Below are 12,516 nucleotides of genomic sequence, written 5' to 3' on the forward strand. Positions count from 1 at the left end.
TTCTTCTTCTTCTTTTTTTTTTTTTGTAAGTAACATTTTTATTCATACTGAGCATTCCAAATACAAACACTGATGAACAGGTGTAAAGACAGACAGCTTATACAAGATCATCAGCTCATAATATACAGAATTGTACAAACATGAACATTATCCAGATGAATCCCAATTATCTATTTACAGTAGTATATTTTTTTTACCTAGTAATACAATAATATATTCCTTTTGTTACCAGAAGCCTGCACCCCTCCCCAAGCATCAAGGGAAAGTAGTAAATTCCACATTTTCTTTACAAGAGAGGTTCATACAGATGAACTAACAGGGGGATAATGTAAATCGCAGCATAGTTCCCAACATAAACAGCAAACACCTGGGAAAGAGAAACCCCTTAAGAAAGCATGATAAGGTGAAGAAAACCCCAGTGGGCTCCAGAGCTTAAGTGGGATTCAAGCTCTGCCATTGCCAATAGCATTGCCAAGATTCCTCAAATCTATGCATTTTATCCTCCTTCAAAGTGGTTAGTTTTTTCATATAATATATCCACTTCAGGCGGAGAAGTACACTATCAAAGGTGGGTGCTTTAACATCCTTCCACTCCTTCACTATTGCTCCTCTCACAGCATGGACTACAGCCCAAACAGAGTCTTTGCTATTTCGAAGCATTATCAATTGGGAAATTTAAAAGAGTAATCCTAGGGGACAGTGTTAAGGGTATTTTTAATAATTCTTTCAACCAACCCTCCACTTGAGACCAAAGCGGTTGTAAAACTGGACAGGACCACCATGTAAGAAATCTCCTATCATACCACATTCCCTCTAACACTTGTTGCTGGCATTAGGAAACATCTTATTCAGCCTAGTTGGAGTTGTATACCTCCTAAATAAAACTTTATAACTGTTTTCCAACAAAGAAGAGGAGATGGAACTACGGCGAGTCTGCAAAAAACTTAGGTTCCAGTCTTACTCTGTGAATACTGTCGCCGTCTTGTTCCCAAGCAAGCATATATCTTGCTTTTAGTCCACTAACCCTGTTTAACAACACACATAATTTTGATATCGCCCCTTTTATTGTTTGGGCTTTATTACAGATGCCTTCAAACAGTAAGGGGTAATAGTACGTGGAAAACACGCGGCCAACTCCCCCGAAATTAATAGCGCCCACCACATGCAAATGCATGTTGATGGGCCTATTAGTTATTCCTGCGCGATTTAGAAAGTAACGCCTGCCAAAGGCCGGAGTTAATTTCGGTCGGCACCGGGAAAGTATAAAGAAAAGCAGTAAAAACTGCTTTTCTGTACACCCTCCGACTTAATATCATAGCGATATTAAGTTGGATGCCACAAAAATGATCTGGAAAGAAATACGACGAGTGAAATAATCAAATTTGCAGATGACACAAAATTGTTCAGAGTAGTTAAATCACAAGCAGATTGTGATAAATTGCAGGAAGACCTTGTGAGACTGGAAAATTGTGCATCCAAATGGCAGATGAAATTTTATGTGGATAAGTGCAAGGTGATGCATATAGGGAAAAATAACCCATGCTATAATTACACAATGTTGGGTTCCATATTAGGTGCTACAACCCAAGAAAGAGATCTAGGTGTCATAGTGGATAACACATTGAAATCGTCGGTACAGTGTGCTGCGGCAGTCAAAAAAGCAAACAGAATGTTGGGAATTATTAGAAAAGGAATGGTGAATAAAACGGAAAATGTCATAATGCCTCTGTATCGCTCCATGGTGAGACCGCACCTTGAATACTGTGTACAATTCTAGTCGCCGCATCTCAAAAAAAGATATAATTGTGATGGAGAAGGTACAGAGAAGGGCTACCAAAATGATAAGGGGAATGGAACAACTCCCCTATGAGGAAAGACTAAAGAGGTTAGGACTTTTCAGCTTGGAGAAGAGACGACTGAGGGGGGAATATGATAGAGGTGTTTAAAATCATGAGAGGTCTAGAACGGGTAGATGTGAATTGGTTATTTACTCTTTCGGATAGTAGAAAGACTAGGGGGCACTCCATGAAGTTAGCATGGGGCACATTTAAAACTAATCGGAGAAAGTTCTTTTTTACTCAACGCACAATTAAACTCTGGAATTTGTTGCCAGAGAATGTGGTTAGTGCAGTTAGTATAGCTGTGTTTAAAAAAGGATTGGATAAGTTCTTGGAGGAGAAGTCCATTACCTGCTATTACGTTCACTTAGAGAATAGCCACTGCCATTAGCAATGGTTACATGGAATAGACTTAGTTTTTGGGTACTTGCCAGGTTCTTATGGCCTGGATTGGCCACTGTTGGAAACAGGATGCTGGGCTTGATGGACCCTTGGTCTGACCCAGTATGGCATTTTCTTATGTTCTTATGTTCTTAATAAAAATTCTTAAAAAAAAAAAATCTGCGGGTTGGAAGACGAACGCTCAATTTTGCCGGCATCTGTTTTCCGAACCCGTGACTGTCAGCGGGTTTGACAACAGATGCCGGTAAAATTAAGCGTCTGCTGTCAAACCCGCTGTCAGCTGCCGCTTCTGTCAATAAGGAGGCGCTAGGGACATGCTAGTGTCCCTAGCGCCTCCTTTTTACCGTGGGCCCTCATTTGCATGCTCTTGCTTACTGAATCGCGCACCCAGGAGAGTGGCCTGGGAGAGCAGGTGCTCGCTGGCTCTCCCGCGTGTTTTACTGTATTGACCCGTTTAGTGAACAGGAAATGTCTCATTTGCAAGTAGGCAAAATAGTCCAGGTGTGATAAATGAATCCTATCTTTAAGCACCTTAAAGGGTGTTATGGTCTGCCCCTACCACACTTCACCTATTGTAATTAACCCTTTTTCTGCCCACTCTCGAAAAGGCTTGCCCTCTCTTCCTGCAGGGAAAGCTTCACATTGCCTAATTGCTGTTGAAAAAGTATACTCCCGTTTGCTCAAAAGGGGGAGGCACCAAGCTCTCCAGAACAGAAAGGTGCATGCTGTGCATGGGGATATCTCAGCAAAATTATACTAATTTTACCTGGCATCAAAAAACTATCCCCAATGTTTCTATCAGCCAGCATACCTTCTTCTATTACCACCCATTGTTTAGGTTGAATCCGATTGTGGAATTCAACAGCTTTCAGCTGAGATGCTACATAATATTTGGTGATATTAGGGACTCCCAGACCCCTGATCGATTTAGATTGAAATAATACCGATCTTCAGATTCATGGTGGCCTTCTTTTCAATATAAAGGAAAAGATCTTCAGTTGAAGTGCTTTAAGATATCCCGCTGGCACCCTAAATGGCAGCGTTTGAAAAAAGTAACCTACTCTTGGCAGAAGAGACATTTTTACTGCTACAATCCTACCCAGCCGTGATATAGTTAGCCGTTCCCACGATTCTAAATCTTTCCCAAGCCTTTTAAACAATGGTAGATAATTTAAACGAAATAACTCGGAGTATCCCGACCCTGTCATTATACCTAGATATTTCACGGCTTCTCATGCCCATTGAAAAGAAAATTGCCCCTTAAGCTGCTGAAGCAGATAGATGCAGATAGATGGGTAACAACTCTGATTTATCAATATTGATTTTAAAACCTGATACCTTCCCATACTCTTCTAACTCCTTCACTACAAAGCGCAAGGATAATTTGGTGTCTGCTAAGGTGAACAATATATCATCTGCATATAGGGAGATTTTATATTGATTTTCCCCAATTTGAATGCCCTTGATGGCAGAATTTTGCCTAATCCTCTCTGCTACATAGATTGCAAATAATAACGGTAACAATGGGCACTCCTGCCTTGTTCCCCACTGCTCCTCAAATTTCCTGGAATACCCACCATTGATCATAATACAGGCTGTAGGATTTCTATATAGTACTTTGACCCAATTAAGAAAATGACCATCAATCCCCATTTTCCCCATCACCTGGAATAAGAAGGACCAGTGTACTCTGTCGAATGCTTTTTCAGCATCTACCCCAAACAAAACTGAAGGGGTTTTGGTTTGCTTGGCATGATGAGTAAGATTGATAATCTTCCTAACATTATCTCCCGCCATGTGTCCAGGCATAAAGCACCTTGGTCCTCATGATTCAAAGAGTTAAGGATACTCAATCATTTGGCCAGAATCCTAGCTAATAATTTCAAATCTACATTTATAAGCGATATCAGCTAGTAAGAGCTGCAAAGCGTCGCATCTTTCCCAGGTTTGGAGATTATGGTTATTCCCACTACATTAGAGGAGGGTATCAAAAAGCCTTCTGTCCTTAGGTAGTTAAACATTTCGATCAATGGACCAACTACCACCTCCTTGAACTTCTTATAGAATAGAGGGGTAAAGCCATCAAGACTGGGGGCTTTTCCAGCTTTTAATTCTGCAATGGCCTCGATTACCTCACGGAAGTCTAACATCAGACAAAAAGGTGTAATTGTTTGGATCCATAATATTAGGGTCTCTAACATATAATTCAGCATAGAACTGATTGAATCGGTCCCTGATTTTGTCTTCATCTGTTATCATTGTCCCTTTGCTATCGTTTATTTTTATTATTTGGGACTGGGAGATTTTGGTCTTTAATGCATGAGCTAGTAGCTTGCCATCTTTATTACCATGCTCATAATGAGTCTGCTTCAGCAGATCCATTTTAAATACCAGTTCCTCCATCTCTAAAGCCTGCACTTTATAGCGAATATCCCTTAGCTCTTGCAGCAGCCTGGGGGAGGGTTGCCTTTTATGTGCCTGTTCCAATTTTTTCAATTGGGCAACCAGTATTTGTCGCAGTCACTCCTTTTCTTTCTTTTTATAGGAGGCTAAAGAAATTAATCTACCCTTAAGTACTGCTTTTAAGCAGTCCCATAATATAAATGGATTCACATCCGAAGTTTTTTTGAATTGAAGGTACTCTAGAATTGCTGCCCTGATTTGTAGTTCTGTATCTTGGTCCTTTACCAGGGAGTTGTTTTTTAGTTTCCAAAATCTTTCCATTGTCCACAGAGGGTCCAATCATTTCCCACTACACAGGATCATGGTCTGACCATGAAATATTCCCTATCCCAGTCTCCTTGGTAACCAACACTAGGGATCTATTGACTAGGAAAAAAATCAATTCTAGTATGTGTGTCATAGGGTTTCAAGTAGAAAGTATAATCCTGCTCTATGTAATGCCTATCCCTCCATACATAAATTAAGTTCCCCGTAGACATAAAACTATGGAGAGCTTTCCTGTCTTGTGTGGAATGATGTACATCCCCTTTAGAACAATCTACCGAGGGGTTGCAAACTAAATTGAAATCGCCCCCAATTACTACCTTTCCACATTCAGATTGCAATAAGATCTTATCCAGCTCTTGGAAAAGCTCTCTCTGAAACAAGTTTGGGCAATAAATTTTAACCAAGACGAAGGGCTCCTGTTGTATGAGAAGATGCACAATTAAAAAACGTTCCTTCTCATCACGATACACAGATTCCATCTGAACCTTCAGGTCTTTAGAGATCAGAATCCCAACTCCAGTATATTTATGAGATGGAGAATTGGCTGCAAGAATTATTTGATTATACTGTGGGGAGAATAATCTTTCATCTCTTTTACGCAATTGCGTTTCCTGTATGAATGCTATTGTAGCTTTCAGGGAGAGCAGTTCTTTAAACAGAGCATTCATTTTGTAAGGGGAATTTAAACCTTTTACATTTAACAAAACAAACTTAATGATAGCCATTAAGTACCTATATAATTACCTAACCATTCCAAATAATAATAGGACATAAGCCCCCATCCAGAGACAGAATCTTGAAAAAACATGTCCCCTACCATCAATTAAAAAAACCTTTTCCAAACCTCTCGTACCCACCATTGTATTCCCTTCCCCTCCCCCCCCATCTCTCTGAAACTGCCACCACCGCAGTAGTGTCCCTCAGAGGGAGTGCGTACCCACATCCCTCACCCCCAATTTCCAATGAGAAGAACCTCATCATAATACCACAATATCAGCCCCTTAAACAATTCTGAGAGTCCCTTATACCACTTTTCAGAAAAATGAAAAAGATTTACTATCCCCATAATGTTGCATGAACACCTTAATAAAGATTCACAGCCACTTCATGTGGCTCCCTCCCGAGGAGAGAGATGATCGTTAGATTTGTGTCGGAGTCTGGAGCCGTTCTTGCCCACACACTGCCATCTGGCCCTCTCCACCTCCGGTTTTGAGCGTTAGTCTGGGCTTGTGCAGAGAATCCCAACGGAGCCAGTATCGGAATTGCTTCTTCTTCTGAGTAGATCCCCTGCTTAGAGGGAACACCAGCCCACAGGGGAAAAGCCTTCGATAAGGACATTCTTCCTGCGCAAGAAAGATGTTACAGACTGCAGATCTTTCCTTTTCTTTAATGTTATGGGAACCAGGTCGTTGTAAATTGCTATACTATGGCCCTCCCAGGAGATATTACGATGGTTCTCGCCTGTTGCAGGATTTTTTCTTTGAGGCGATAACTATGAACGCATGCTATTATGTCTCTCGGTACATTCTTCTTTGGCACCCCCCAGCGATCTGTGCGTCCGATCTAATACTATATCATCTCTGAGATCATCATTATTGTGTCTCACATTTAAGATCGCCCGACATATTTTCCGCACTACCAGGCCTGCGTCCTCAAAGGCCTCAGATTCCGGGACATCTTGGATATGAAGATTGGATTTTTGAGACCTGTTCTTGAGGTCGTCCAATTTAAGTGCAAACTCCGAATTTGTTTTTTGGAGACCCACAATCTCTGTTTTTAAATGTCATCTCGGAATTTTGATCTTCCATTGCAGTTTCCACATCCTCGACACGCCTTCCGAAATCCACCAACTCCAATCTAAACTCACTAAGGGCGCCCTGCATATCCACCTTAATGGATTTAATGTCTCTCTGGATCTCTTGAAACCATTTTTTAAAATCTTCCTTGGTAGGTTTTGTATCAGACATGGGAGATTCTCTACCCTCCAAGGGCCTATCGGTCGCATTGGCCGTATTGCTTTTTCCGGGTTCTAATATTTCACCCAAGGCCATGAACCTCGATCCGCCGGCATCGTAGGAGAAGAAGAGCTTTAAAACTACCGGCTTCTTCCTGGTAGATATTCTGCAACACTTCACTCAGCAGAATTGTCTTTTTGACCGGAGTTGAGTTGTTTTTAGCAATAATAAGGGGGGTCGTATGAGGAGCAGAAAGTTCCTCATACGACCCCCTCATCTGCAGTGGGTGACATCGCTTCCCCCCCCCCCCCCCCCATTTTTGCTAGTTCTGCTTCCTTAATGAGTGTATTTTACTCACATAGTGGAACTGGAAAAAGTACAGAGAAGTTCAACAAAGTAGTACAAAGAAAGGTTAGGGCTCTTGAATTTGAATAACAGATGACTGATAGGATGAAAGTTTATAAAATCAGGAGTGGGGTGGAATAGATAAATAGGGAATGAAGATTTACCCTTCCAAATAGTACTAAATAAGGGGGTGCTCCGTGAAACCAACATCCAACAGATTTAAAACAAATCATAGAAAGTATTTTTTTCACTCGGCGTACAATCAAGCTGTGGAATCTGCTGCCAAAGGACATGGTTAAGGTGACTAGCATAACCAGATTTAAGAGGTTTGGACAAGCTCCTGAGAGGGAAAATCCATAAATCATTATTAGCCGGGCAGACTTGGGAACATTCCCTGGGAGTGAGCAACAAGAAATGGATCTATGTGTTGGATCTGCCAGGTATGTGTGACCCAGACTGGCCACTGGTGGAGACAGAATGCTGGGCTTGATAGACCTGGGTCTGACCCAGCATGGCATGTCTAATGTCGCTGAATAGGCTACCTCTGCTTCCTGCAGCAGCATCCTGTAGTGTACTTGACCTCTCCCTCCTCCGCAGTTCGTTTGTATTTTTTGGGAGGATTAATAGAAGCAGGCCAATTCATAGATAAAAATATCTAGGAATACTTTTCATATATTAAAAAAATAAATGCCGGCAAACTTGGGGCTTGATTTACTATAGCTTTTCTCCCATTCTGTATCTATGAGGGGAAAAAAGCTTAGAAATGAAAGTGGTCATGGGGGCTTTAAAGCTTATTTTCAAAGGAAAACTTCCTCTGGAGTTTCCTTTTTAAAAACTTGGCTGGCATGTATAATACAGATACACAGGATCCTCATACTTTGTGCCTGCATTGAAGCAGGTGCAAAGTATGACTTGGAAATTATAATTTCCATTCATTATTTTCCTCCTCTGACATTCCTGCCTTTTTCTTTTCTTTTTGCAAAGACTGGAGGGGGAGGCAATAACCAGTCTGTGATTTTATGTGGGTAAACACTTTTACCTGTATAAATTGCTTTGACTTTTGCCCTCTGTAGTAAATCGGGCCATTATTCAATGTTACTTCATTTTTAGCAGTGTCATAGTGAGATATCTTTTTTTTTTAAATTCCAGTTTGCCAAACTCTGCTTGTTATTTTAGCCCGCTTACCATTTGGCATGAGATTTGACAGGCTTCAGTTTGTGGAGTATGCAGGCCCTCCCCTCCCTGATTCAGCTCTTGCTCTGAGGTGAATGAGGAGACAGTTTCCTATGCGGCCTGTTCCTATGTGCCACTTCTGTACCTAATCCTTGTTTTGTACTGGCAGGCTTATTCAAAATTAGGCTAAGAATTCTTTCCACTCCACAGAGAGGCTGTTCTGCAACCCTGGGGGGGGGGGGAAAGCTGTGGTGCAAACTTGAACTGCTTGTAGTAATTGACTTGAGGATTTTCTGAAGGTTATGTGGTATATTTTTGTGTTCTCAGGTCTTACCAGAGAAACGATGCCTCAAACTGCTGAAGAATCAGAGTATCAATGTAAACTGGTACATGTATTGTCCTGAGAGTTCAGTCATCTTGCTTTCTACCACTGTCCTTGGCAACGTCTTGCAGCCTTTCTATTTCAGGGTAAGAAAACCAGCATGGTGACCACCAGCCAAAGAGTTTGCTAGGACAGAGAGAGAGAAAACTAATAAAAGTGAGGTGTAACCCTGAGATGAAGTAGACTGGAATGACCTTGTAGTCCTTATAAACGGTTATTCTCCTCCCTTTCTGACAGCCCGATCCAGTAAAGTCCGTGGGAGAGCGGACTAACGCCCGCTCTCCCGGCGCGCGCACCGGCCCCTCGCTGGTGCGAGCGATCCAGTATTTAAATTAGGCGACGCGGTGCAAACGAGGAAAAGGAGGCGCTAGGGACACTAGCGCGTCCCTAGCGCCTCCTTTTGGCCTGGAGCGGCGGCTGTCAGCGGGTTTGACAGCCGACGCTCAATTTTGCCGGCGTCGGTTCTCGAGCCCGCTGACAGCCACGGGCTCGGAAACCGGACGCCGGCAAAATTGAGTGTCCGGTTTTCGGCCCGACAGCCGCGGGCCGAATTCAAAAATTTTTGGTTTTTTTTTTTTTTTTTTTTTTTTTTTTTTTACTTTTGGGGACCTCCGATTTAATATCGCTATGTTATTAAGTCGGAGGGTGCACAGAAAAGCAGTTTTTACTGCTTTTCTGTGCACTTCCCTGGCGCCGGAAGAAATTAGCGCCGACCTTTGGGCGACGCTAATTTCTGGATCGCTCGGGAATACCTAATAGGGCCATCAACATGCATTTGCATGTTGAGGGCGCTATTAGGTGCCGCGGGTGGGCCGCATGTTTTCCTCCCCTTACTGAATAAGGGGTAAGGGAAAACACGCGTCCAGAGCAGGGTGACAGTGCGCTCCGACGGAGCACACTTTACTGGATCGACCTGTATGTAAGTCAACTTTTACCTCGATAAATCTAGATCATGTCTGTCTTGGCTTCACTATAAATTGTTCTGAGAGCTTTTGCGTGGTTATAAAAATATTATAGGAAAAGCCTCCCCCAGCAAAACGTTTATGTTAAAGTGATTCAGTAAGTTTGTGTAGTATATGGACATGAACTCTTTGTTCCAACAACAATCCAGAATGGGGGAAAAAAAACCCAGGGAAAGCTTTCAACTCCCTTTGCTATAAACACACACACTCCTTGTATACCTAAACTCCCCCAACAATGATAGTAGAGCAAAGCTAGAGATGTCGTCTTACACTGCTGTACAAAAAATTCAAATTCTGGTACTCTTTATAATATCCCAAATTCCTTCCATTAAGAGGCACATTTTTAACTGACTGCCACTAATCCAGAAAAATAAAATAACTGGAGACCACCTTGAACGTTAATGTTGATTTTATCAGATTAATTAAATGGCATTGCCTATTCATTATATAGTTAACCCTTTACATATGAAAATGACCTTGTCATTTGGTGTGTTTGAGGGAGTAAATACTGTGGATATGACCCTAATATATCTCAGGAAAAACTGTTCTTGGAATGTATATCTAAATTCTTATTTGTTTTACTTTTACAGAGTGGAGCTATGTCAAAACTGTCAAAGTTAGAAATTGAATTGCCATCTGGAGCACCCAAGTCACCAAAACTGACTGAAAGAGATATAGCAATGGCAACCATGTAGGTATATCTTGGTAATCTGAAGCAGTCTGCAGGACTGGTTTTGAGCATTTTTGGCAGGTGCATAAAACTTTGAAGTGTGCTGGCCACAGAGGTTTAAAGTTGCCCCTATGGCTTTCTTGCTTGTTTTGAGGCTGACTTCTTGAAAATTGACCAAAGTTTGACCATTGCAACTCATCGCTGTGTAAAACTGAAAACCACCTTGCCTACATTTTGAAGTCTCCCTAGAATCTTGTACTTTTTTGAAGCAACTCTGTTGTTGAGTTCATGTTGTGATTTTCCCCAAGCATTGCTTTGCAATCATAAGATGTCCACTGCAGACTAGCTTGACAGATACTTGTACTATTTTGGTCCATTTAATTTCTTGAAAAGTGCTTCTAACTTGTGAAGCTGTGACACTTCCCAGTTGTTAAGCCCTTGGCCTCCTTCAAAAAGACAGGCATTATTTCTGCATCGACCCCCACCTGAGTTAGTGCAAGAAGGAAAGAAAATAGAGCTTTATTGTTTGAATTGAGTGCCATCCTTCAATAAAGGCACACACTATACCTTACCTAAATAGGGGTCTCACTGACCTCCGCTCGCAGCACATTGCTGAACATTTGTTGGGAGTGAAGTAACCCCATGCATAAGTAGAAAAATAGGCACAGCAGCATTCTCAAAGTAGCTGTGGCTTAGTTATCGGAGCCCATTACAGAGTGCTGGGAAAAGTTCAGTGCACACAGATTTTATTTTACTGTGTGAACATTTTGTAATAAATATTTTGTTCCCCTCTTCTTGGACACAAGCGGTACATTCCACTTTTCTTTGGGTCAAGCTCTGCGCCTTGTCCCATTTCTCAGCTTGATTTCTAGTTTAGAAAGCAGAGCATGACTTGCACGGTCTGCATTTGTCTGTGGGAGTTGGTCTCGCTGGCCTCTGTGCTTGTCGCCGTCAGAGCGTTATGAGCACAGTGCTGGCCTTCGTACTCCCAGTCAGATTCTGGATCACAGGACTCTCTTTCATTCTAGATATGGGCAGCTCTTTGTCCTCTTCCTGAGACATCATTCCAGAACATCCAGTACCGGAGCAGAGGTAGTCCTCTACCATTTACAAAGGTACATTCTTTTTTTTTGTCTTTAATCAATCAGCAGTGAAAATTAAATTCCCTTACTGTATTGTGTATAAAATCTGCTTGTTACTACAGGGAAGGCTCCTGCAAGAAGACTCACATATTAAAGCTGAACAGGACAGGAAAATTTGCAGTGAATGTTGTGGATAACTTGGTGGTGGTTCATCATCAGGACACCGAGGTATGATCTTCTTAAGCTTGGCCAGCAGGTTTGCAGTAAGTTCAACACAAGTTTGCACTATTAACAGGTTAAAGAAGAGCTGCCTTTGACTTTTGAGTGTAATTGTGCAGAGTGTTAATGTAATGGACAGTAGCAATTTCATTTTGCTGACTAGCAACATCCTTTAATGAGATCTATTCTGTTTAACTTCAGCGCAGCCCCTTGGTTTTCCTTGCTTTCTTGCTTTGTTTTTGGTCACATTGCATGGCTGCTGCTGCTCAGTTAAATGATTCGGTCAGATTGTAAGCAGTATGCTGCCGCTGCTTCTGCAGGTTTATGTGGATGCTGGTTACTAGATGTCATTGATGACCTTACTTCCTAAAGTCATTCCAGGTCAGAATTGAGAATCCAAGGTAAAATATCGACATGGTGAATATTTGAATGGGATTGCATAAGTAGAATTATTGCCTAGTGGAAAAGTGAGGAGGTAAAAAGCCAAGCTCCCAAAAAAAAAGGCTGAAAAAATGGAGATTAAATGAATAAACCTTTGCAGGAACTCGTTCCATAAGAAGGTTGAACAAACAGAAAGTAAGCAGTTGCTGAAGGGAGACCCTATAAGGATTAGTAAAATTGGCATGGTGGATAGAAATGGACTGTCGGCATCTGAGCTCTATGATCCCCAACCCTTATGGTTTATATGCCCTTTTTTTGTTTAGTTTTTCCAGTTAAGCTCTGTGACTACAATTTAAAATCCAAAATCTATGGATTGA

General features: G+C 41.7%; 1 protein-coding gene across 1 annotated transcript in view; it reads left to right on the plus strand.

Moving 5' to 3' along the window:
• Positions 1–12,516, plus strand: part of RMC1 (regulator of MON1-CCZ1) — a 135,351-nt gene that overhangs the window by 30,422 nt on the left and 92,413 nt on the right. Inside the window, exons 6-9 of the mRNA XM_029591133.1 lie at positions 8,771–8,911; positions 10,378–10,478; positions 11,486–11,572; positions 11,662–11,767. Coding sequence (XP_029446993.1) covers positions 8,771–8,911; positions 10,378–10,478; positions 11,486–11,572; positions 11,662–11,767 — 435 coding nt within the window. The remainder of the gene's footprint in view (positions 1–8,770; positions 8,912–10,377; positions 10,479–11,485; positions 11,573–11,661; positions 11,768–12,516) is intronic.

The sequence above is a fragment of the Rhinatrema bivittatum genome, chromosome 2, assembly GCF_901001135.1.
Source record: "Rhinatrema bivittatum chromosome 2, aRhiBiv1.1, whole genome shotgun sequence".
In the NCBI taxonomy this organism is placed as follows: Eukaryota; Metazoa; Chordata; class Amphibia; order Gymnophiona; family Rhinatrematidae; genus Rhinatrema; species Rhinatrema bivittatum.